The sequence below is a fragment of the Alligator mississippiensis genome, chromosome 5 (genome assembly GCF_030867095.1).
Source record: "Alligator mississippiensis isolate rAllMis1 chromosome 5, rAllMis1, whole genome shotgun sequence".
In the NCBI taxonomy this organism is placed as follows: domain Eukaryota; kingdom Metazoa; phylum Chordata; order Crocodylia; family Alligatoridae; genus Alligator; species Alligator mississippiensis.
In genome coordinates, this window is record NC_081828.1 from 127,380,386 (window position 1) to 127,407,738 (window position 27,353).

General features: G+C 41.4%; 1 protein-coding gene across 1 annotated transcript in view; it reads right to left on the minus strand.

The window, feature by feature from the left end:
• EEPD1 (endonuclease/exonuclease/phosphatase family domain containing 1) overlaps positions 1–27,353 on the minus strand; it is an 83,665-nt gene that overhangs the window by 7,645 nt on the left and 48,667 nt on the right. Inside the window, exons 3-5 of the mRNA XM_006275475.4 lie at positions 5,321–5,431; positions 2,785–2,919; positions 720–852 (exon numbers count right to left, since the gene is read on the minus strand). Coding sequence (XP_006275537.1) covers positions 720–852; positions 2,785–2,919; positions 5,321–5,431 — 379 coding nt within the window. The remainder of the gene's footprint in view (positions 1–719; positions 853–2,784; positions 2,920–5,320; positions 5,432–27,353) is intronic.

Here is a 27,353-nt window from a genome sequence, read left to right on the forward strand (position 1 = left end):
TCCCTGCACTAAGGAGTTTGTGACTAAAACAACAAAGATTTGGAGAAACACACTTTCAGAAATTCATCGGAGGACATAATACATATTTTTAAATGTAAATGAGGGTTGTAAGAGTAAAACGACAATGTGGGTGTGTACTGGGCTGTCAGTTTACGTCAGTAGTCTTTATTTTCCTGGGCAAACTTGCTCCACAGGACACAGTATAAACCCACAGTCAGCAAACATCAGAGGCACAGCCAGAAAAGGGTTAATTCGCAGCCTAGGTCTTTTTCCAGACCCTGAGAGGGCAACTCCAGCTCTGTGATGCTTCCTCAGCAGCACAGTTCTCTCTGGAGCGAATTCCCTGGATCACTGCTACAGCCTCTGGCTCCACAATGCACAGTTATCCCAAATCTTCCAGTCTTTTATCAGACCCTGAGAAAGTACCCTGGGCTCAGTACTGCAGCCACTAGCCATATATTCCACCTTCGCTCTTCCCCCTTTCCTGGGAGCCTTTTAACTTCCTTTGGGCCAGCCAATTCTTTTTTACCTGGCCCAGTCCTCCTGGCAAGCCTGTAATCATTTTCCTACTACCTGCAGCTAGGCTGCAGCCCCTGAGACAAGCAGCCTGCCTCAGGGTGTTTATGGAACATGCATCCCCTAGCTTGGATTACTTTTAATTAATTCTAATTAGGTTGGTAGGACTGTGTATGTGTCCTAGGATTAAAATAATATCATACCTTTCAGTGTTTCCTGCAGAGTCTGTGCAAAGGTTGCTAATCTGTGGCTATCATGATTCTTCCCTGTGTTCTCTCCAGCTGAATGTGATAGGGCCAGATGAAGGTTAACTAGTGTTAGATCATTCATTCCAACCTAAATAACAGCAAACAGAGGAAAAGAGGTTGGGACATTCACAAAGACTTAGGCTCCTCAGTGATGTAATTTCATTTATAGCACCTGCTTTTAACTCTTAGGCCCAGTCACTAGGCCTTTTCTTTTAAAAAGTACAAGGAAGACATCTAACAGATCCAGCTACAACACAGTTCTAGCCATTCCGTTCTGGACATGTTGCTTTCTGTAAGTTATTACCTTCTTTGGATTGGGTACAACTACAATACAGGCCATTACAAAGAAAATACAAATGATGCCAACTTTCTTCAGTTATTACAAGTATTAAGTATCCTGAATTATGATCAGTACTGAAATGTCATACTGACCAAGCACAAAACACCTGTTTGCTCACTGGGTCCAGCAAACATATATTTAAGGTAAGGGCTAGAATACAGATCACAAGGTGATGTATATGGAAAGCAAGTACCTTTCTTAAGAGTTAATTGTCCCTTAACAGATTTTTGCCCTGCCTGTATTTATTAAGAAAAGTCTACAAATATCATTAAAGGCTTCTAAGTCCTTCAAATCAAATTCCCCTGTTTTGAACCGCCGCATCATTCTATTTATTCATTTGCAGGCAGGTTCTTTGAGTAGGTCTGGCATGTTCACACAAGCACAGACATATAGATGGGGACCCTATTTCAGAAGGACAAGCCATGTCTCTAGCTTGCTAATACTCCTACATGTGTTGAGTCAGTGATAATGCTTGGAAATTTTGTGATGTAACTGGTCCTACATTTCTCCATCACAAACAAGTTTTGAGCCAGACTAGCATCAGAGAAGTCAGCCTGTACACCTCTCAAGAGTGCTGTAGCTCTTGTGTGTCCACACTATGTAATCTGTCCTGTCCATTCCTCCCCACAGAAAAAAAAAGTTTATGGCTATGGTCACTTTCTGTTGGACTCTTTATCCCAACCTGCTCTACCTTTAGAGCAGTTCATTTAGGGCAGGTGGAACAAAGATGGCATTGACATATAGTTGAATGAGGACATTGCCACAGACAAAGTCCTATTCAGCCTCATGTCACCAAAACCACCCCATCAGAGTCTGTGGAATGAATGGGTGTGTCTACACATGAAATTAGCATGGCTGAATAAACTGGCACAGGTTGCTCTGGAGTTTATTGATCCTAAGCGCTGCATTTGCATGTGTGCCTGGGACCACAGAACATTGAGCTGGGGCACAGCAGCCCCAGGAGGCAGCCTGCCAGGCCGGGGTTGCACCAACCCAGCTCAAGGAGCTGCAGAGGAGCTGGCTGGGGAGCAAGGATGCTCCAGTGCAGGGCTAGTCAGCAGGCAGCCCCTGCATTATAGCACCCTAGTGCCCCAGCCCTGTCAGCAACTACACACGCGTTGTGGAGTAAATAACTCTATCATAGGATACTACTTGTGTATGACAGCAGTATCCTCATGGAGTTAATTAGCTTAATCCAGCCTGATAGCACCACAAATGTGGATGGTGATGTTTTACTGCAGAGCTAATTAGTCAGATCTGCAGTAAATGTCTCGTGTAGCCATGCTCAGCGTGGAGGAACTTCCTTTGTGCGGATAGAAAGATGTAACATGCCACAGTGAAAACACTCCTCCTTCTTGCTCCCAATGCACCTCACTGAGACCCATTGATTATTGTTATATCTCAACTCATGGGAGCAGAAGGAAGCAGGTGCTTCTTGGTCTTGAACTCTGTCTCCCTTTGCCTGTTCAATTTGAAGAGATAGGTCTCTTAATGTTTTATCACAATAGTCAAAATGCTATACCAATCTGGCAGCAAGCCAACATACCAGCTTCCAGTCAAGGTCAGGCAACTTTTACTTATCCAACGATTCATCCAATGTAGCAGTATAAGATTTTCTATCTAATAATTCATTTTAATAAAAACTTAACTAAGAAGGCAAACCCAATACCATGCAACTACCTTGAAATGGGCAAGATAATGATGAGGATAGATGTGCTTCCCATTGCCATTGGTGTGAGCATTCTCCTGACACGAAGCATCTCTTAGCTCAATGCCAGCAGTCGTGTCCCAGAGGAAACCTGAATATTCAACACCCTAAAATTCAAAATGGAAAAGCTGGTTAAAAAAAAGAAAGCACTAAACATTCTGGCACTGTACTATAATACACATAGTGTTAACTTCAGCTCTATGTAGTCTACAGCATGTTAAAACCCAGGGAAGTCAAGGGCATCGCCATCAGTGATTAAGAAGCATGTAACAGAGAGAAAATGGAAAAATCCGTGTTGATTCAGAAGGTAAAATACGTTTAACTTATTATGTTTTCCAGGGGAGAAGGGAGATAAAACATGCTAAGTTACAAATGGGAGACAGTAAGCTTCTCCAATCGTTCATGTTACCTAAATGTTCCACTCACCAAATTCAGTTCAAATGTAACACAGCACCTCAGCCTACAGCTTCCGTTGACTTCCAAGAAACCTGCTTATGCCAACGACTGAAATTATACTGGTTTGCTACTTACAGCCACTTATGCCTGTTTTCCAGCTGAGTTACACCCATATACCTTGCAGCACTGCTCACCTCTGCCAAGTTTGGCAAGCTGTGGTTTTGCACTAGTAGTATGGCTCCAAGCCTCATGGGCAGTGGTGCAGCATAAGCTATAGCCTTTCAAAGAACATAGTAGGGGCTCCTCTGACCTCTGTTCCCTGTTTATTCCAGGAGACAGTATCTGACTCAGCTATAATGCCTCCATGAGCTCCTGCTGGGGTGGCCGGTGTCTTATTACCACACTCTCACTACCATACCACTCTTTCTTGCTCTCCCACATGCACATACATACACACTTTACTGCCATTTTTAATACCTCCCTCCAAATAAATTCTAGTTAAATCCACCCCAGAGAACACCTGTCCATTTCCAGCTGTTATAAAGAAATAGTTCCATAAGCTTTATAAGAAAGCACTAGGGCATGCTAAAAGTCTTTGCTAGCTGAGTTTGGGACTGCTTGCTGCTTTGAAATAGTGCCACAATTATATTATCAAGCAAAAGACTTTATTGTTCAATATCTATCAGAGGGTATAAGCAAAGATAAGGAAAGGGGAAACACTTTCCCTTGTTCCCTCCATTCCCTGGCTCCAGATTTTCTCTTAAAGTGACTACTAGAAATCAATATTTGGATGGGCTGAAAAGGTAAATGTGATGGGAGGTGCCTCTGCCAAATAAAATGGATGCATGGAAGCCCAGGCCTCAGACACAATCTGTTTTCTTGCATTATTTAACTCAGGAGAATGTCTTGGGATGCAGTTTGTGCTGAAAGTACTATAGGCAACCAAGATGCATTACTTTACTGTAATGTGTTTATGTACAGAATGTTTGGATCTGTCTTTCCTACTGGGCCATTAACTGATTAATTTCTTGGCTTAGTAAATGGCTCAATAGCATAGTCAGATTTGTTATTTGCTAAAGCACACAAGAGTCCATGGAAAAAAAAAAGTTTTGTTCATGGTTTGGGTGCAGATTTCCTCTGCAGTTTGGGTAAATCATTCATCTCCCTTCTCTCTCAGGTCCTTATCTACAAAACGAGAGTTAATAATGATTTTGATTCAGCCCTTACTCAGTCTGCTGACATGGAAGACTAAGACCCAAGTAAGACTTCTAGATATAGCCAGTTAATATTTAATCTTTTTGTAAGATTAATGGGGATATTTTGCAAAACTTTTAAATGCTGTATTTTATTGATCTAATGTTTAAGACGTTTGCAATAAATCCCAATGGGAAAGCATCTCCAATAAAGGAAAGAAAATGGCTTGAAATGGATTAGCCCACTGTACACTAATATATTTTTTCAATATATTTTGAATATTTTCAGCAAGAGGAGACGCAACTAAGTAAGTGTTACTGCACTACAGGATAAAGACTTCACTGCAATGTTCCAAATACAAGAAATGCTGTGGTGGAAACAACATTGTAGGGCCTGACTGGTTTGTTCTTTAATGTTACTACAGCATATTTTAAATATATGTGATGCAGCTTATGGAATGTCTAGCATAAATTACATTGCCAGATGAGAAGAGCATGCTGAATGGACTATCTGTGTGGTCTTCATTTGCAAAGGAAGAACACTGGAAACTTTTCCAACTTCTACCCAACATGTTATCATATAGCAAGCTTAGACAACTAGCAGAAAAGCAGTGGGAAGTACTTCAGCATGTCAGGATGCAGAATGCAGGCCTATCTCCTGACCTTTCCAACACATATTGGTTTTTATATACATTTTTTTCCTAGCATAAGTATTCCTAAAGATTATGAAAAATGATTCTTTCTAAAAATCAATAGCAAAGTCAAACCAAAAACCATATGAAGAGTCAGCTCAAATCACAAGAGAGTTGCAACCTTGCCAAAAAACTGCAGAATGCTTTGGCTTAACAAATTAAAAATATGTCCTTGATCTGAGCAAAACAAAGTGAAGCAAAAGGTCAAGTGCTGAGGATTAATGTACCTTATGTAGCTGGCCTGAGGGCTTCTCGGAAACAACACCCTTCCAGCATCCTCTAGGGCCCTTCCACTTGCGGATGTTTGGCAGAGTTGGCTGGTTCAACTCCATACAAAACTGCAAAGAAAAAAGCATAATCTTTGTAGGAGGTATTTCCCGCCCCACTTAAACCAGAGCAGTAAAGCTACAGCAGCATTAATAAAAGACATTCTGTTGATGACAGACTATAAACTGTACTGAAATATTAAACATGCTCCATTTACAGACTTGGGGCCAGCTCCTCAGCCAACCACCTTGACTTTACTACATGGATGTCATTTTACACCAGCTGAGGCTTAGGCTGCAGTATCTCACATTATGCCAGTTTGAGGAAACCAGGGAAAAGGCAGATTGTTAATACAGACCAAAGAAAAGCATTCTGCTAGGATGTAACAGAAACACTGAGGCTAACTCTTTTTGCACAAAATGGACCACAGTTTGTGCTGACTTGCACCTGTTTTTTAAATTTTCAAAAAAAAATTTTTTGAGCAGCTCAGCACAGAGTCTATCATTGCACTTTAAAAATGAAAAAAATGTGGTCCTCAGCTAATTTATCCCAAGCATGTATAACTGCCCTGAGTTAGAGGGTTTGCAGGTTTCCAAACATGGTTCCTAGTAAAATGCAATAGCCACCTTGTTGGAATTGAAAGGGATCTCTTCTGTGCTACCTCCAATGATTATAACTACTATAACCCCCAGACTGTCAGACGGCCAGACCCCTGGGGTTATTCAACCCATCTGTACTGTTCCAATGGTAGAAAAAGGCCAGATAGTGGGCAAACCCAGCCAAGGTTTCCTACAGTACAGGAAATCCCTATGCAGCACAGAGCTGGCTTTACTCCAAACCTTGAGAAGTCTCTTGGTGGGATAAAACAGGAGGAAGGGTGTGGTCAGAGGGTTGCTGTGGATTGATATTCCCGGCTGACATAACAGGTCCTTGCATTACAGCTGCTGTTGTTCCAATTTATGTCATAGGATTACAGAGGTCTCTGGCAGTCCTAAGGAGAAAGGAGGCACACAGGCACCCTTTCCTTCATGCCATTTGAAGCCTGGGTTGAGTACAGCTTGGCGGAATCACAGGGACAGGCTCACAGATTCATGTACAACAGATGCAGATCAATGCAAGCACTGTTAAGTATTCTAAAGCCACACTACTCTTTATAACACCACTTAGAAAATTAATATTTGGCTACCCCTGACTGCCTGTCATGCGGCCCTCGATGGCTTGCCAAAACTCAGCAAGCAGTCCTCCGCCTGAAATAATTGCCCACCCCTGCTTCAAGAGAATGAAGCAGGCCAAGCCGGCTGTATGGAGCTGTGGTGGTAGGAGCACAGGCTGGCCCTCAATTTAAAAAGGGAAACTCTTCTGTGTGTGGCTAGGGAGCCACATGACAAAGAGGGATGGGGCTTCAGGGCATATAAACCCAGGGCCTGAGCCAAAACAGGCAGTCTGACCCTGGCAGCAGGGAGAGGAGCTCCCGGGCAGGATGTGCTGCCACCACAAGGATTGGGCCCCCTTGCAGACCACCACCATTCACCCCTGGCACACAAATGTCTTACAAGTCAAGGTTGCGGGTGTTTTGGCACTTTGCCAAAAAACATTGTCAATCTGATTATAATGATCATTCCGTGGGACTTGCACCTGGGATACCTTTGTTCAACATCTTTTCTAACATTAAGATAATTTACTTAAATCATCAAACAAAAACTTTTGTCAGAGGTAAGAGTTCTATTGTAAATCTAAGCAAGGAGTTGACTTATTTTTATGCTGCAGGTGGCTAAAATGGCAGGTCAGAAGGCAAACTAAGCATTGAATACTAATGAGTAAAGATCTTAAAGAAATCCATTACTGAAAAGAGCACTTGCAAGTGAACTAGTATAACGCTTTTTGTTCCTGCAAATTGATCTTACAAGGCTCTGATTTGTTTCCTCAAAGTAGAGAATATAAAAGATGACATGCTTCTTCTACAAGAGATTGTGCACTTTGGGTGCAATCATAGGAAATTGAGAAGTTGCTCTGAAACAGCTGACCTTGACTTGTATCCATTTCCTAGAATGCTTGCTTGCTTAGGAATTTTTGCTCAAGTGAGAAGGGCTTTTCTTAATGCTGTTCTGCACATAAAATCCAAAGGCAGAGGACATTAGTCTTTACCTTGCGCAATATAGATATATGGGTAAGCTGCTATACAACATTAAAAAAAAATCTTCCTTATTAACTTACATAGTTAAATTAGGTCTCTGTTAAATCCATTTTGAAAGAATCCTTTGGACAAATGAGAAACATTCAGATGAAACTTTTGAACAAAAGCCTGTATTTTTGCAAACCACCCCCATAAAGAATAAAGAGGGCTATGTTGTGCCTGGCTTCCTGTGATCAGAGACTGAATGAAGAATAACTTGCATTTGAATACTTGTCTAACTTTATCTCAACTATATAGTTGATCCAATAAAATATCATTCACTCTAAGAAATTCCTGCCTCACAGAAAGGAATAAATTAATTTGATTTTTTTCCTATCGATTTTTTTCTGACTTCAGGGTTTTCAAAGCATTAGCAATTCAGGATTTTTAAGTCTGGAAGGGAACTGAAGGGGCTCTGCTGCTTGTATCATCCATCCACTGCATTTTGCTATGGTGTACTTTATTTTCTTAAATCCTGGATGAATGCTGAGTCTAACTTTGAATCCATTCAATAATAATGATAGCAACAACTGCCTTTGCCAGCTCACCCTTTGCAAATGTTTCTTATATTTAACCCGTTTTTACCGCTGCAGCTACAGACAGTCAATTTTAGTTCTTGTTGTCCAAGCAGGCTTAAATATACTGGAACACAGACCTAGGAAATTAAATTTCCATAACGAGTGAGATCACTGGAAGGTGTACCATCTACAGGAGGAAATCCCCTCTGATTTGCTGCCAACCCCACTGCTAGCTTCCAGGGCTAGGGACAGACATTCAAAAAGCCTGAGCCTGAATTGATTCAATCTTTGCTGGTTAGTCTAACCTGGCTAGGTTGAACCAATCTGCAAGTGTGCAGACATTCTCTCTGAACTGAGGAAATGCAGGTACATGCTGCAGTGGCTCAGGCTAGAAGCCAAGGGGCACTACAGCAGCCCTCCCTTCCCTTGCGCAGTACTGAGCTAAAGGGGGACATGGCCAAGCACCAGCAGGAAGCTTTGCTTAGGAAGGGGTGTAAACCCCCATCCTGCCTGCACCGTCCCAAGCTTTTCCCCGCTCACTGCTCAAGGGGCAGGAGTGTTGCCAGACTCCAGCCAGCACTCTGAGGCAAAGGGGAGGTGTGCAGCGCATGCATCTGTTGATGATACTGAGATTTTCAGTCTCCCTCTGCCTGCATCTTCATACTGTCTGCAAACCAGACAGGTGAGGGAGCCAGCAAGGAGCTGATAACACAGTGTTTAGCAGCCCAAAAAGAAAGCAAAAACTTCTCTCATTAGTTCAAGTTCTTCTTAAACAGCTTTTTCCAAGGAAGGAATGGAGGGACATTACCAGATGACCTGCTGATTAGCTCTAAAAAGCCCTAAGCTGTCCTGTCCCAGTGAAATTGGACACACACACGCACACACACCTTTCAGCATTAGCTAGTATACCACATGCCAGCTATGGTTTGCGAGGCTGGGGTCTATGCTATGGGAGATGGGCAGGAGAGAGGGGGGATCCCTGCTTAACCAATGAATGGCAAGGGCTGGGGTGGGGCAGGGGAAAGCCAAGCAGATCCTGCTGTGCCTGCAGTCTCCACTGGAGCTCTGGCTAGGGAACAGAGGGGTGGGGCCAGTCCTGATCTCTGGAGCAGACAGCTCAGCCCAGCCCAGCCCAGGGCTGCAAAACATCTGAGATGCTGAGGGACTCTGGTTTAACTTAAACCAGGAAGGGGTTTCAGACAGACATTGCATAAACCAGGTTGACCTAAATCAGTTATGTTTGATACTACATTTAACCAGGTTTATCTTAAAACCAGTTTCAGCCATTCTGAAACTGGTTTATGTGCACTGAACTTATGTTCTGTTACAGGTTTAAACCAGTTTCTGATCATTTAAACCACTTTATGTGTAATGTCTGTCCCTAGCCCAGCAGGACAACCTTGACTGCTTCAGGAAATGTAAGAGCTCTTCTCTCTACTTCTCAATGATACCATTTTCACAGGATGAAAGAATCATGGCATTTCAGGGCTATTATGTTCCCTTCTCCTTCTACCCCCCAAGAGCAACTGGATGGCTCCTCTGGCCTGTTTTCCCTTGGTTCAAACAACACAGCTTAAGAAGGGGGAGAGAGACCCTGCTGCAACCCCTCCTAGGAATCTCAGGAGCTGCTGCATGAGCAGAAAGGAGGTTGGGGACAGAGGGAAAAATGATGGGAGCTGCAGGCAGAGGAACTGATGTGGGAGCTAAAGGGAGGAGGGTGTAACACCTGCAGGTTCTTCAGAGGGCAGAACTGACTGGAGAGATGGGATTAATTTAGGAGATGAAAGCAAAGTTCATCGCTGGACCAGGCAGATGTGGGGGGGAGTGGCAGGCCCCTCACCACCATCACAACCTTTTTTCACATCACATTAAGCAGTGCCAGCCAGAATAACTGCTCTATGTAAAAGGTTAACTATAGCAATGCAGTAATTGTGTTTACTAACAGAGCCTCCCATATTCAGTCTGTGGTAAGTCAGACAGGACCTGTTTCACAGGATACCACAGTTTATCCTTTATCACTCTGAACTTCCCATTTGCATTGCCATTCTGAGTTGCCTTCTCTACAGGAAGGCAGATCTGAGTGCTGTCCTGCTCTACAAAATGAACATCAGGGCCAGGTTTGAGCCCATGGCCTGCTCTGAAACGGACACCTTTTGTCCTGGAAGCAAAGGTGTGCTAGCACTAACCCACATGGAAAAGAAACATGACCCAAGAAAACACACACTGGAGTTTTTATTAAGTAGTTTGTAATCAGGTTACTTCTTGTAAACCAGCAATTCTCCTTCAGAGGATCCTTAAATTGCAGACACAAAAGCATTAAAAAAAAATCATACTTAAAAAGAGGCTTCTGATGTGAGCCCATTAATATGGCGCAGTATGCTTCTGCGAAGTAATCACTGTGTGAACTTTAGAAAGGCACTCAAAGCAATTAACTGTCCAGTTTGTTAAATTTCTATAGCAGCGTTTGAACCACATGGGTATTAGAGTAAATGTAAATGGTAACATACTTAATTGAAACAGTGCTGACTTCACTTCCACAAAAAACAGAGATTTGTCAAATGCCTTGTCTATCCATCTTTACATTTCTTAAAAAGCTTGCAGAAACAGCTTTAATAAGCAATTTTTTTTGGAGAGGAGCAGTGCAAAGAGGCAGCTGATCCCTAGAAACATGAGTTCTTAAGCACAGAGGAATTAGATTTAAAGGTGTCAGTACATTTGGAAACACACCTCAGAAATCACTGATCTGAAAAAGCATAACATTAGCAGATATTTTACTTATGTGTGGTGAGAGAGACTTTGTGCTTCTTCCGCAGAGCAGGGTTAAGCTGCCAGCTCTAGGGAGGGGCTGCTCCGCCCAGATCTGTGGGCCCCCCCAAAGCGCAGGGCCCGGGGCGGTCGCCCCGACTCGATGTACCCTAGGGACGGCTCTGGCTGCCACTCTCCACAGCCCTCACACCTAACAGACCTTTCCGCAGGTCTCCATTTTTCTTTTGCCTGTCTCACCTTCTGTTGTTACACTTCCCCTTGTTTTGAGAGCCCTATCAAACTAGCAGCATGTTACCTGAACTGAGTTCTGTTCCTTCCACTAGTGAGCCTACTTCTGCTCTCAACCGAAAATACCGTTCCTAATCAGAATGAGACACCCGTGGTTCTACTCCAAACTACTGTGAAGTCTAAGCAAAGAATGCTGGGTTAGGTTCGCCTTTTCCAGAAAATACTCTTCAGACCTTCAGCTTTTAGTTGCAATGTCCAGAGTTAACACTGATTCTCTAAGAAAACAGAATATGCTGTTGCTGGAAAATTTGTGTAGTGAGAAAGTAGTAGGAATTTCACTTACCCAACTAGCCAGGCTAGGCATATTGCCATGGACCTGATCCTCCACTCTCCTGAACTAGCATTATCATTACTTCCATGCAAAAGTGGCTAGGGACAGATATTACACATAAACTGGTTTAAGTGATCAGAAACTTGTTTAAACCTGTAACAGAATAGAATTTCAGTGCACATAAACCAGTTTCAAAATGGCTGAAACTGGTTTAAGATAAACCTGGTTGAATGTAGTATCAGATTGAACTGATTGAGATCAATCAGTTTATGGAACTTCTGTCCTGGACCCTTTCCTGGTTCAAATTAAATCACAGTTCCCCCTGCATCCCAGCATTTTCCAGCCCTGGGCTGGGCTGGGCTGTATGCTTCAGAGAGAAGGGCTGGTCCTACCCCTCTGCTCTGTAGCTGGAGTAGTGAGGGCTGGCTCACTGTCCTCCTTCCCCCCCAAGAACACCCCAGCTAGGGGCTGAGCCCAGGGAAGGGGGGTGTTAAACTTCCCTCCCTCTGAGTATGTAGCTGCCCTGCCCTGCCCTGCTTACTTAGTGCTGGCTGTGTCTGTGGACTACAAATCCCAGAGGCACCTGGAAGAGGAAGTAATGCAGAGTCCTGCTGCTGTGACTGTAGACTGCAAATCCCAGATACCTCGGGGGCAGCCATTAGAGGAAGCAAACACACCCATGCTGGCTACATGCCAGAGAGCTGTGCTCTAGTACCCCCTGGCTTCTGGCCTGAACCACTGCAGGCATGTGGCTGAAGTTCCTGAATCAAAGGTAAGTGTCTGTTCACTCCTGTTTCAATTTAATCTCTGCAGTTTAGATTACCCTGCAAAGACTGAATCACTTCAGCTATCTGTACTTAGCCAGTGAGTCCAAAGTGGACATTAAGGTGCAATCAGCTCAGTATTCTCTGCTCAGTTATGCAGGCTGGTAGCATTTTCATCTATTTGGCACAGGCATGGACAGCTGAGCATAGTGTGGAGCACAGAAGAATCACACCCTTTATGTTTACCTTGATTATTCTACAACCAGCAGAACACAAGGAATGGAAACCCAGAAGATCTGGATCCAACTCCCCATCCACGTAACCTTGGGCAAGTAGTTTTCATTCTTTTTTCTTTGAGCATTAATTCCCATCTGTAAAATAAGCAATCAAGATTCGTAGCAGAGATGATATCTTTTATTAGACCAACAAGATTTTTGCAAAAAAAAAATAAAAAAATGCCTTTAAACACTCCCTAAACTCTTCAGAGTTTTTCCTGTGGATACATACACTAATGTTTGGGAAGTGCTCAGATACTACTCTCTGGATAGGAACCATATAAATACGAAGATCAATTGAATCCCTCTGATAAAGCGTAGTGTTTTATATATGGGTATTCAATTAGTCTCTTCCAGATAGACTTCATTAAAGGTCTTTTAATATGCTTTCACTGTTGTTTAAATATTGATATTGCATAAAAGAAGATAAAACTTGGAAACATTATTTGGGCCTGACAGATAGCTGATTATTAGCTACTGCAAGGTAGTGCAGAAAACTATGTGAAATCAATTTCAAGTCACAGAAATATGTGGGTAAGTATGTTCTGGGATAAAAAAAGCTTTCTACCTCTTATTTTTTTAAATTTGATTGTATAATAAGGATAAATTTAAACAACAATGACCTTGTGGCTCATAGGAGCTGAATTATATATAAATAAAACAAAAAGGGAACATATATGAAATTAGTAAGATACCAAAATGTTTACGCCAAGTTTGAGTCTGCCTCACTTTTTTCTTGTTGCTTTATGCTTTGAAAGGTCAGTTTGTGTCTCCTACCTTTGCTCTTTAGTTTGATCAGGGAATAGCTTTGGATAGGCCTTCTCTCTCTACTATTTTATTATTTTTCTTGGTAATATCACCAATAATACTTATTATTACATTTTAAATAGCAATTTTTTTATCTCTGAAGTGCTTCATAAACATTAAGTTCACAAAAATTCTCTGAAGAGTCTCTTTCTTTTACAGACTGTGAAACTCAGGACATCCGTGTACAATCAAGTCACTGCAGGACATGAAAACAAGGGTTTAACCCATGTCAGCTGTTCCACAATAACCCCAGTAAAAGCTAATCCAAAGTGGTTTCCCCCTCAGTGAAAGAGGATTGAGCTTTTATGGGTTAACATTTATTTACTTAATGAATACTTAATGAACTTAATGAATACTTAATGAACTTAATTTACTTACTTATTTACAACCACTGCAGCCCCTATAATATCCTAGGGGTTCAAGTACTCATCTAGGAAGTGGGAGACCTGGGTTAAATTCCTTCCTCTGCAGTCCCCAACTCCCCCCAAAAAGAATGCCTTTTACACTAGGATATAGGCTATTCTGAGTGAGGATACTCTCCACTTTTCCAATTGAAGCTGGATCATTGGGCAGAAAGGAATTCAAGATTCACTGGGCTAGAGAGACAGAGAAAACACAAGAGAAATAACTGAAACCTAGTAGTTAGGCCATGCACCTGAGACAGAGTTGGAGCCTCAGTCCCTACTTCCAGGACTGTTTTTTGTATTTTATATGAAATAGTCATTGACTAAAATATAGAAACATAGAAAACCTACCAGCTGTATCCCCTCAGAGGAGACTGGTGGAGGAACAACTATTTTCCGGATTCCAAATGGAAGTAAAACACAAACCAGACACCAAGATGCTCAAACAAGTCAAAACTGAAGCATGAACAAAATTGTAACTCTATGACCTGGGGAACTACAAACCTCTAGGATTAGGTGGCAACTGAGTGAGAAGTCTCAGGATTGCAATTTTGGACTTAAATACCTAAGGGTATATCCATGCCGCAACGTGCGCTACCTTGTAGAGATGCCCAAGTTAGTTTTGGTACCAGAAGCAGAACGACCCCATGTCCATGTGGAGCTCTGATGTCACTAGTATGCCCTGCTTCTCAGCAGAGCTAAATTGGTTCAGTAGAGCATCATACTAGTGCAGCTATACTGCTTCCTGTCCCCAAGCTAGTTCATTCAGCATTAACTCTGATATTTTTATGTGGCCTGTGCCATCCCACTTTAGGAACCTGAGTCCCTCTTGAGATCTGGCCCAAGGCCAGACAGGTCCAGTGTTCAGACCACAACCCTCTCAAAAAAAAAAATCTCAAAGTACTGGATAGCATGAACCAAATTAGAAGTCTCACAGCACTGTGGGCTGCTGTGATATTCATTTATTGTGTCTGTATGATGGTCATTATGTTCACTGATGGAGCAACATATAGGGTGCCCATCAGTGAATATAGCATTTTACTGTACATTGACATTTTATAAGTTATTGTACAGTAACTTACTTTCACTCATGACTTGAAGCTATTTCACTCTACTTAGGTTTACTAATGTTTTGGGTTAGGGGTTTTGTTTTTAAAATCCCAAATTATTAGCTTACCTTCCTCCAGTAGATGTTTTGGAAAATTCAACAATGAGTTTTTATTCTGTTGTCCCAGATAAATTAAAACTCACCACAATTATCTAACAGATCAATCCTTTGTAAAATCTAGCAGGAAATTACACTTTTTATCTTTGAAGATTTGATTTAAAGAGAATGCAGTTCATAAAAATAGTTCACGTCTCTCCTTTAAACATAACAGTAATGGGACAATAATTCAGACCTTACACTGGTATGTTCTTGTTTCAATCTAAAATAAATGCATTACTTAACATAAACAAAATCTTTTTATAGCTCTTCAAAGGAAAGATACAGAAATCTTTGGTGTAAAGCAATAAAGCAACACACACACACACACACACAAAAGAAAAGAAACAAACCAAAAGAAGCATGTGCTGTAAAGTCTTATGTGCCAATGTCAAAGGATTACAGAGCTACCAACCATCTTCTGTTAAAATGAGCTATTAAGAATTTCTCAACCAGTTTGTAATCTGGTACAAAATTCTTCTCTCTAAGCATGCCAGGAATCTATGCTGTGCAGTAATGGAGCCACCACCTTTTTCTAGGAAAAAACATGAGAAGTGAAGTTTTTTAATGTACTTGATCATGCACACATTGAAGCCAAGGGCAAGGCTCTCACTGATATTTAGATGATGTGTGATCAGGCCCAATGTGAAGTGCTGAGCCTGCTATGTGATCTCCCTCCCAGATTTGCTGAAAATGGTCAAAAATTTAAGCTCGCTGTCAACGTGCTGCCATCTCTCATTGTTAGCAGGGAGTCACGCTAAGAACAACCTCTTGCCAACAGACAAGGATCACAGAAAATTATAGACCTTTAATTTAGGGCATAGAAGAAAGAGACAGTTGATGGCAGAATAAAAGATGTATGAATCAGCTGAACAGGATGGGCCTGAGAAGCTATGCAGGCAAAAGTGAAAAAAATTGGCTATTTATAGGCTCGGCAGTGCTATTCTCGCTAGCAACACAACCGAAAGAGACTTGGGGGGTCTTGATTGACCGCAAGATGAACATGAGCCAACAATGCAATGCTGTGGCCGGCAAAGCAAACTAAACTCAAAATCAGGAACATCATCCTCCCGCTTTACTCGGCCTTCGTGAGGCCACAGCTGGAGTAGTGCATCCAGTTTTGGGCCCCCCCACCTCAGGAGGGACATTTGTAAGTTTGAGAGAATCCAAAGGAGAGCCACCTGCATGATCAAAGGCTGAGAGAGCAAGCCTTACAAGGACAGGCTGAGGGACTTGGGACTCTTCAGCCTGGCAAAGAGAAGGCTCAGGGGGGACTTGGTGGCAGCCTATAAGTATATAAGAGGGGTGCACCAGGATTTGGGAGAACAATTATTTACCAGGGTTCCCCTAGGGATAACTAGGTTTACCAGCCACAAACTTCTGGAAGGCCAATTTAGACTGGACATAAGGAAAAAATTCTTTATAGTCCAAGTGTCCAGGGTCTGGAACAGATTCCCTACAGAGGTGGCACAAGTACCTGCTCTGGACTCATTCAAAAGGCATTTGGATGCATATCTTGCTGGGATCATTTGACCCCAGCAGACTTCCTGCCTATGGTAGGGGAGCTGAACTCAATGATCTCACAAGGTCCCTTCCAGCCCCTAATGTCTATGAAATCTATGAAATCCTTGTGAACAAAGTTTATTATTTCTTAAACTACAAAGTCTTTGGGACAGGACTGATATACATGTTTGTACAACACCTAGCACGATAGAGCCTGGGATCTCAAGGAGACTGGCTGGTTTTATTATTACACTGTTCAATCCCCCATCACAGTACCCTGCTAATCTTCTCACTGCAACTGTTGTGCCTATTCTTAGAGATAAACACCAGGTCTCATCATCCCTGCCTCAGGTGCATATTAAAAACTGCAAGCATATGAACAGGCCTTGGCTTTGCAGACACACACAGATAGGGATTCTCTTAAAAAAAACTAACACCCTGAAAACAGGTACAGCTCTGTGAGTGCATGGTTTTGTTTGCATTCTTGTGTAGCTCTGAAGACAAGACAATGGAAATGTTCCCCTTAATGCTTTTACATTTAATCTCTTCCTTTTATATTACTCGATAAATCATTTTTCCTTTTCTGTCAGCTGAGAGTCAGTGTAATTAATAGTCTTGTTCTTGCTCTCTTTGTAAAAAGAGTTTTGTAGTTGCTGTATATAATTAAAAGGTATTCTACTGAATTGTATTATCCCCAGCATCAGTTGAGTTTAATTTGGATAATACTATATAGCATGTAGAACAAAGATAAGTTGTTAAAATAGCTTTTGTATTCTGGCACATTTAAGAAACAGCCTTGGAATAAGAAACCAAAAAGAGGATATACAATTGATGAACACTGAAACCAGCTGTATGTGGATGGGGCTGTGAGATTGAAAGCCGATATAATCTCAAGTATGCCAGACACCTTTCATCTTATTATTGGCTCGACATCTGTCTCAAACATGATTCAGCCATGTTTATTAGAAGTTCTTCCAATGAATGAACGGTAAATTAGAATTGGATAATTATGAAGAAAGTTATTTAAATCCCTAAGTAAATGGTTACATGGTTTGCTGAAAAAAATATGCTGAACTGGGGTGTAAATACTTCTGTCCAACTGGGGAAAGAGAGACATTCAACACACATAGGCCTTTGAAGTGGATACAAATGGGTCTTCTTATTTTCCTGTTTAGAGGCATTACTTCATGCCATATGGTTATCCAGATATTACACTTGGCTATAAAAAGGGTGACTATAAAGCATTCAGATTTAGCCTTGAGAGTAAGGAGGGGACACACTTTTGTGCGTTATGTCACAGTGTGATCTAATAAAATATAAATACAAAGAGAGCTAAAGAATACCAGTGTTCAAGGAATGATTACATACTTGTACATTCGTTTATCCCCATATAATTTTTAACTACACATGCTCAAAAAGCATGAATCTGTCTCCAAAGAAAAAAAGTTCTAATTTTTTTTAAAACATACAAAAACCTTCTTGTATTTGCCTTCTGCTTTTTGCATCTCTGGGGCTCCCACCTCTTTTGCAGTCATGAAACTCAGAAACTGGGGGTTAATTTTATTCCTCTGTGCGTCCAGCTGGCAGTTTTCGAGCCAAGTGGCATTTGTGGCACTTGCACATAGTTTGCAATTCTATTACCTATGAAGCATGAATGTGCGAGCATCCATATGGCTACTAAGCATCTATAGCAGGCTATGCACTGGCCAGGCAGAAATCTGAGGGCATGCCTATATATGCTATCACTGCATAGATAAACTCTGGAGCTTATTGCTCTGGAGTTTATTGCTCCCAGACACACCATTCAAATGGCATGTCTGGGAGCAAACAACTCCAGATCAATAAACTTTGCAGTTTACTCATGCACAGCACGCAGAACTGAATCAGAGCAGCCCCAGCTGTTAGGGGGACCCAGGGGTCAGCCTGCCAGCCCAGGGAGCTCCCTCCAGCTCAGTGTGCTGCCTGGGGCACAAGGGTGCTTCAGTGTGGGGCTAGCTGGCAGGCAGCCCCCACACTGAAGCACCCTCGTACCCCAGCCAGCCCCTTCAGTGTCTACATGTGCACTACTACAGATTTTTTTACAGCAGGATAGTACTTGTAAATTAATCTACTCCAGCCTAGCAGGGGTCCATAGGTAGATGCCAAGATGCTTACTGAGCAGCTATTTAGTCAATTGTGCAGTAAACATCTTGTGTAGACACACCCAGAAAGCATTTTAAAAAATCAAAACAGGAGGAGTACCAGCCTATACTTTAGTCCCAGCAGCTCAGTGGTTAGAGCATTTGCTCAGAAGGGAGTTTGAAGCTTTGCCTGTGACTTGCCACAGGAGTGTTCTAACAAGCAGGTCACAAGCCAGGCATTGGCTCTCTCCGGCCTTTTTTTGGAACTGAGCCAGTGCACCTAGCATTGAATATTTGTTGGATAAAAGGAATAAAGAACACCAGGGAAGTGTCTATCCCATCTGGGACAAGGGTCCAGGTTAGAACCTAGGGTCTCCTCCAGTATTCCCTCTAAGTTGTGCAGCAGGCACGGCCACTCCTGGCAGCACGGCATGAGTGCACCTGCGCAGCCGCACACACCGCACAGCTTAGAGGGAATGCTGGTCCCCTCCATTTTAGAGAAGCAGCCATCTCACTGAGGCACTCATCTCCAGCATCTAACACTCACTAGTCTCATGTTTTTTCCAGGCAGAAAATCATGACTTATATGCCAAGCCTACTCAGTGTGTAGCTGCATGCCTGCCCAGTTAATGCATATACCACTGCCCATGCTCAGTATTTGTGTGGACACTTACATGCCTACACTACAAGGGCAACAGTATTCCAAATTATGCTGAAGAGTTCAAAATGCCACTGACATAGCTGGATGAGTGCCATTTGGATATGTTCAATGTAACAGAATCTCACCTTTAGTTTTTTATTAGCTTGTTGGTTTTAAATGAAAGCCATGAATCCCATATAATCCCATAACTCCAAAAACTGGGGCTTAACAGAAAAAAAATCAATGAAACTCATAATGAAAATCACAGGAGTTAGGACAGTGCTGTTATCTGTGTTTGCTTCCAAGTCATGCTGACAATTTCACTTCAAGTTAACAGGTCAAGTCCTGCTTAACATAAAGCACACACAGATTCCTCAGTATTACTCTTCTTGCCTTTAAAATGATAAACATTTTGGCTGGAGAGGCTGCAAGGAACTTTGTAAACTACTTTTTAAATCACTATTTAGTTCTGCATAAATATATCACTATGACTATGAATGATAAGAATGTCACTCTTCAATATAAAGAAGAAAAAGGGAAGCATTAATTACCTTTACTGTATAGGATTTCTTGTATATGTTCTCTTTGGAAAGATATATTTATTTTTGGGGGAATCCTAATAGTGATATTGTTAGAACAGTAAAGCTATACCAGAATATTCAGAAATCTTATTCAAAAATTACCACCATGGATGCAGCTCCAAGCAATGTCAAATACAGAAAGTGAAATCTACTACAATAGTAGCTGCTGTACGTTTAGCAAAGGCAAATTTACACTTTCTTTTATTAAGTTATTCTGGCACAACTCACCACTAGATAACATCCTGTGCAACAGATGTTAAACAGGATTTACAGACAGAGTTTGATCCCACAAGGTACTGATTGACCTGAAGTCAATGAGTGGAAGACACAGACCTACTCAAACTTGTACACTTACCAATTGACCCGGTTCTCACTGATATCAATTATAAACTCCTACTGACTTCAGTGGTGCAGAATGAAAACTTTAGTACAGGTTTCTCTTGCTTTATGCTGTACATGCATTCCTGGGAAACAGCACATAACTTGAATTCGCATAAAGGGAACCCACTTTAAAATGTAACGAATATGTTCTAAGATCTTGACTATACTGACCCCCAGACCCATTTCTACCACTTTTACAGACAATTTTGGTACTCACAAACAGCAGACAGTACACACAAGCACAGGGCACTATCATAATGGGGATAACAACTACATAAATACGTTGAGACAACAAGCAAGGAGCACAGAACCACAGAGGAGACTATATTTTGGTGCGTGACACTCCCACAATGCACGGCACAAAGCTGACCATGGGCATCTACCACACAACTCGCATAAGAGTGAATTTACCTTGCATATAACAAATATTTGGTATAAAAAGGGTCATTGCATAAGAGCGAATTCGCATGTACAGAACCTGCATAAAGCCAGGGAAACCTGTACTAGATTCCAATGACCACATTCACCCTGAGTACTACCTTACTCATCAAGTAATCAATGCGACTGCTCAAAGTGAGTCAGATTATCAGAACCTAGCCCTTAATTTGCAAAGCAAATAGGAAAATGTCCTTTGGAATTCCAGATAAAAAGATAAGAACTAGTTTCTTGCTGCCAGAATAAAGAACAAAAAGGAAACTGCCAATTTATCATGCTCTACCATTAATCTGTTTACCTTCATATTGCTTTCAGCACTGCACTGAACAAACCAAAAGGAAACAAGTAGGACTAGGACCTATAAAAGAAACTGATTTAAAGGAGCCCTTTCCTAATTTCAATTTGATCATCATTTCTAGAGTTTGGAGAATACTGTATTACCAAATTCAATGTGGTGTCAACACATACAGAGAAAATAAACAAAACACCAGAAACTGAAAGTGAGATATTATACCATCCTGATTGCATCAATTTCTGGAAAAATTGCTTTAAAAAAAAAGAAAAAAAATGTAAATTAACAGTATTATGTTTACCCTGTCTCTTCAGCATCACAAAGCTTTATTCTTTTCCACAGGCATGAAAAATTACATTGTTTAAACTAAGGCGAGATACACATAATGAACAATAAGCTGTTTAAAAAACAGTAAGTTCTATTTCATTATTTCAACTTTAAAATGAATGAAAAGTCAAGGATGCCCAGAAGGTATAACGGGGCAAAACAGATCTAATAACCCATATGAATCCTTCTGTCTCTATACCCTTCCTTTTATAAATATTGTAATCTCACCAAGAAAGAAATATCAACAAGTGCAGAAGCCTTCAGTTACCAAGAAAGGCAAGGATGTTTTGTGATGCCTTTTATTGGACTAACTGGGTACCTGGAACAGATGTTGGACAAGCTTTCACCAGGTCGCTTGATGCCTGAAAGCCTGTCCAACAGCTCTTCCAACTATCCAGTTGGTCCAATAAAAGATAATACACAAAATTCTTCCTTCTTGTACATTTCCTGGGCCATCACAACTATAAAAACACTCCAACCCCTCTTTATTTATCAGAAAACTGTGATTTAAGTAGGTCCCTAGTGATGTAAGCAGAACTATATAAATCTGGCTCCTAATCAATTTCTACTCAGAAAGATTTATCTACCTCTTAGATATAGATATAAATCTCTCTCTCTCTCTCTCTATATATATATACACACACACACACACACACTTTTTTTTCCTTTTCACATTATCCCCTCCTGATCATACTTTTTTCACACCTTTTACTATTCGGTTCAAGAGCCCTGATTTGACATGATCTTCTTCCTGGAACAGAACATTCTCTCATTTGTACATTATTCTGAAGAGGGACAGAAAAATAACATTTTCTGTCTTCCTTCTTTTCTGCCTAGTTCAAGAATGAACTTTCTGTGCTTCAATTGTGCAAAATTCCGTTTAAACCATCCTAATGGTTTGGCTCCCTGTACAGAGAGAATACATTGCTAATCCATTTACATGGCTAAAACCTGATTTAGCCTGATATTGTGCTGTTCCTGCCACTACAAAAAATAAAAAACGGTCTGTCTAGAGTTACAGTTATTATCCTGTGCCCTTTTTTCCCATTATTTTCTCCATTATGATCAACCGTAAAGGCCAGAATGCCATTTCTATCAATTACAAAGAAAAACAAAAGAGCCTGCAACATTTGTGTCTCCACAGTTTCTTGTTTTCCTTGACTTGGAATAATGATGCTCATATTATCTAGAACAAACATAGCTCACACCCTGACAGGAGTCACAAACCCACTAGACCCACTTATCACAAAAGCTATGCTAAAAGTCCACCACCAGAGGTGTAACTGGGAAGTTCTGTGCCCTGGAAAGGGGCACACAGGACAGAATCTGTGGACATATTGCCAGTGGCAGCAACTGGGTTGGCAGCATGGCAGCTGCTATTTTTGCAGCCTCCCTTAACTTGGTGTCTGGAGCTGGTGCCCCATTTGCCGCCCCCCCCCATTTTAATTATGCTACAGTTCACCTCCATGTGAGGAACAACTGTAAGCACAGTGTCTCCTGGAGTGTTCCAGCTACATTACCAGAGAAGATAAATTTGTGACACCTTATTAATAGAATGTCAGGAGCCATCACCCTGGTTTGCTTATAGTCACCTCTCTGCCTGCTTTCTTGCAACGAGAAAACTATACACATATGATGCTTACTTATGGTTCATGGCATTGCTTCATAGACAGTTACGATTAGAAGGGACCTCAGGGGGTCATCTAGTTCCACCCCCTGCACAAAACAGGACCATCCCCAACTAGATCGTCACAGCCAAAGCTTTTTCTAGCCCGGTTTTAAAACCTCCAAGGATGGAGCTGCCACCACCTCTCTGGGTAACCTGTTCCAGTGTTTTACTATCCTCCTAGTGAGAAAATTCTTCCTAATATCTAACCTAAACTTTCCTTGCTGCAACTTGAGACCATTGCTCCTTGTTCTGTCAAGCTTCCTCCGATTGCTAACTATTTCCAGGGTGTGTGCATGTGAAAATGATGTCTGAAAGGACCCAAAAGATATGATACAGTAGAAAAGCCTTGGAAGGAAGCAAGGAGTCTGACTGCTGGTTAGCCAAGCCACACAACGCCCATTAGAAGAAGAAGGCTCCCTTGTGTCCTAAGCTAGCTTTGAGACATCTAGATGCCTGAAGGAGTGCTAGAGTTTGAAGGGAAAAGAGAAACACTAGAGGAAGCAGGAGAGTGAGAGAAGGTAAAAGGTGCACAGATCCTCTCAATATTCCCATGTTACTCCTGACTACTCTGTGGATGAGAAGCTACCAAGGAAACCTCAAGTGCTACTGATTTGGTAGGACACAGCCTCATTCCTGCATGAACACTGAATCAATTAGTCCTCGTGAGAAGAGTATGATGCTGTCCCAGGCAACATTTTTTAAACAAGACTTCTGCAAGCATTAGGAGATTGCTCACCTGTGTCAAATGATAATACAATTATATATATTATTACCCTGTCATTATTTGCCCTGTCATTTCAATCTGACGTATCATTACTGCTTCCTGTCTTAAACTGTCATGTGCTAGTTTTTCATGATGTCATGCACTTGCTACATTTTACCCCCAGGATGGTTGCATTATCCTGGTGTGTGAAGTCAAATAAAGAGCATGCCTCTTGGCTTATTATGGACAAACCTGATCCTACAAGATGAAAAAATCAGATAGCAGGAGGTAGCTATACAGAAGATAAGCCAGAGGAAAGAAAAGGGGAAAGGTGCCTGGAGGAGAAAGGCTGGTGAGAGACTAAAGAACAAGCTGATACAAAGAAATGAAGTAAAATAATCTCAGAAGGATCACAGTACTAATTCAGTCTGAAGCACACAGTCCTCATTCTCTCAATGGGTAGTCAGATGTAGACACCATGGTGCTGGTGAACAGAACCTTGGCTACATAACAACAGGTGAATAATTAGGCTGATACCTACTCCAGGACTGAATTTAGGAAAGGAATATACTGGTAGACTAGACACCAAGTCTCTATCACTCTGACAAAATCCTGCAACTAACAACCTCTCCCTTACAACATGCACTCTGCTTTCCTGTTTTTAAGTTTTGTAACTAGACATGCCTCACAAAAACACCTTTTGGAAAGGAAACCAATTTCTATCCATGCAAATCCAAATACTAGTAAACACGCTGAAAAGACACTTCTGTGCAAACCTGTAAGGCAACGATTCTTAACCAGGGTGCTGTGGCATATTGGGGTGCCATGAGATCCTTTTAAGGGTGATGCAGTGTCATAGTGCATCATTAGGTGCACCGACACACATGATTCATAAAATAAACCCAGAGATTTAAAATAGGAATTAAGTGTGTAAAAACATTCTGCCCTATTGTGGTCTGAGTTCTTCCTAGCAAAAGAATTGCTCTATTATTTTTCTACAGCCAAAAAATGAGGGAAAGCTAAGAGTTGGCATGTTCTGAGGGGTGCCTTGTTGTCCACTATTGTTAGGTATTTGCCTATTTCTAGCCAGTGTGATCAGACCCTTCCCTTTTCATGAATGGCAAATGCACCCCAATAAATAAACAAATACATAAATAAAGGAATTTTAAGTGCCGTATCTACCCTCAGATAGTAAAGCCAACTCCCTCCTTCCCTCAGTTTAGTCTAATACAAGATGTGTATTAGTTTGGGATTTCTATTCTATTCTGTTCCTCACTGATATTTCTTTATAGGTTTTCTTCCTTTATCTTTACCCATCAGGGTTACTGAGGAGCCACCTGTTCACTCATTACCCTGTCCTCTTCTTTCACTGAGAGATTAAAAAACCCAAGCTAAAAAAATGATTTCAGCAGGATGAGCTTTTAACAATTGCTTCTGGAAAACAAACCAAACATTTTCTGATTTATTCAAAGAAAACTTTTTCTCATGAAGAAACAAACCAAAACTGGTGAGACCTATAAAGCATCATTCAGAAATGCCTTCAGTACTCCAGCAGCTTGGATTTACATTTCTCTTAAGCAATGATTTACTGCTGCTGAATTCTGCTTATATAAGTGCTTATGTGTGAAACTAAGGTCACAGGAAATTGTACAAAACCTTGTCAAAGCTTCAGCATGATGCATGGATTTGCAGGGACTATATGAGAGATTCTAAAATGATAATGGAAGGGCTTAGGAATAGGCTTAAGGTTGTTTGTTTTTAAATACAATAATACTAACATGCAAACAGTACACACATAAATGCAAACATTTTCAAATTAAAGTTTTACAAATCAGAAAACTGACTTTATTATAGGTCAACACATAGTAATTCAAGTGGAAGGCCAACTTTGCCTAGTAGTATCATGAAACCTCCGTTTGGGTGCATCTACAAATGCAATTAATGCACCTAAATTTTCTACGCAGAAAATTCAGGCTCATTAAAGCACTCCCCAGTGCATGTCTACACATGTCTCTCTCAGGAGAAAACTGAGCCTGACAGTAGCAGCCTAGTCCTGCAGCAGCTAGACGGAGCTCCAGGCTGTTTCTAAATTATTCCCACATGGCGGCTAGCGATTGGCTTGCTAGCCGTATAAGAGGCTTGAGCGGTTTCCGCCCAAGTTGGAGGAGAAGGAGGACTTCACACCTCGTGAAGAACTCTAAGCGCGCTGTGGAGCTTAACAAACCCAGCGTTTGCCTTAAAAAGGATATAGGGGCCTGATCAACCTCTAGCCCCTCCCCATCGCCGCCTGATCCCTCGACGTACCCTTCCCTGCGCGCTCGTGGAGAGTCACCTTTCAGACTCTCATCGTGGTATCCAGAGCTCTTCTCGGGTTATTTCGTCCGGTTGATTTGACGGGCTCGCGGTTCTAGAGCTCTCAGCCGGCCTTGGACCAGAGTTCGCGGTTAGAACTCTTGTCCGCTCTTCTTTTCTATCTGTAACTGCAACGCAAGCAAGTTTTCCTGCCTGCACCGCGACCATCTACGGTGTAAGTAAAATAATCTTTAATCAACCTTTACGCGTCCGTGCCTAATTCTAGTCCGCCGTGCCGAATTCCCCGACCCACGTGCCAGGGCTGCTGGCCACCGCCTGCTGCGTGCCTCCGAAGCCTCGGACCGCTCCCGGCCCACACAAGTGACATTTTACTGCAGATTAGATTAGTTTAATGCACAGTAAAGTGTCTCATGTAGATGTACCTTCTGATCACAAAAATTGATGCCACCGTATTGGTACCTCATAGATGCACTTAAATAAATGGATTCTGATAAACAGATTGGGTCATCAAATGACTAACTATTTCAGTAAAGTCAGCATTGTATTGTAAGAAAAAGACTTAACCGCTCCTATTTGGGATTGTTGCAGTATAAGAAAGATTTAATTAAGAAAAAATTCCTTAGATGTTTCAGGCCATTTTGGCAATATGGCAAAAATCCTAACAGTTTGGGCTCTTGTCCCCAGGCCAAAACCCCCCCATAAATAAATAGGACAAGTTGCTAGTGTACTGTCATAAAATCTAATGTTCAGATTTATGATACGTCATAGAGTAACTTTCTATATGTACTCTCAGGAATGGTATACTAAACCTGAGGCTGACAATGAAAAAGATGTGAAATGACAGAGACTTAAGAAAGAAATAATTTGATTTCTTGACTCTCATATAATAGCTTCATCTTTCACAAGCTTCCCACTCAAAGTAATGTTTTAAAGCAAACGATTCAAATATAAATCTAGTACATGTGCTAGGCCTTTGGGGGCTGCTTCATCTGAAACTATTACATACTTAGTCTCATTTGCAATTGTTACTACAATTTTTAAGTATGCATGTATAGGATTTTCTGAAATTTTAATTTAATTCTTACAGGTTACTTTTTCTCCATGACGAGTAGGATATTTCTCCTTGACTTCTTTGGGAGGAAATCCTCCAAACCTTATTATAAAAGGGTACACAATCTTTACTAGCAACTATTCAAAACTTTCTAAATGTGGCACAAATGGCAATGGGCATAAATGTATTAATGTAAAGAAATAATTCCTAGCAATTATATAGGGCCTTCCATCCAATGACCTCAAAACATTTTGGCAGTATAAAGGCATCATTTGGTAATACAAAGTGATACAATCTCAATACCCTGGTGGAACAGCATCATTAAATAGTATTTTCATCTTTTTGCAGATTGGATCACTAAGACGTAATGCGTTTGCCTAATTTGTCAAAAGTCGCATGATAAGTTAAACTCTTATTCTCTAACTGCTAGAGCATGGTGCCATGCTGAAGCACTACAGAGAGCATAATGCTTGAATGTTAAGAGGAACTAATAAGAAAGGTGAGTTTT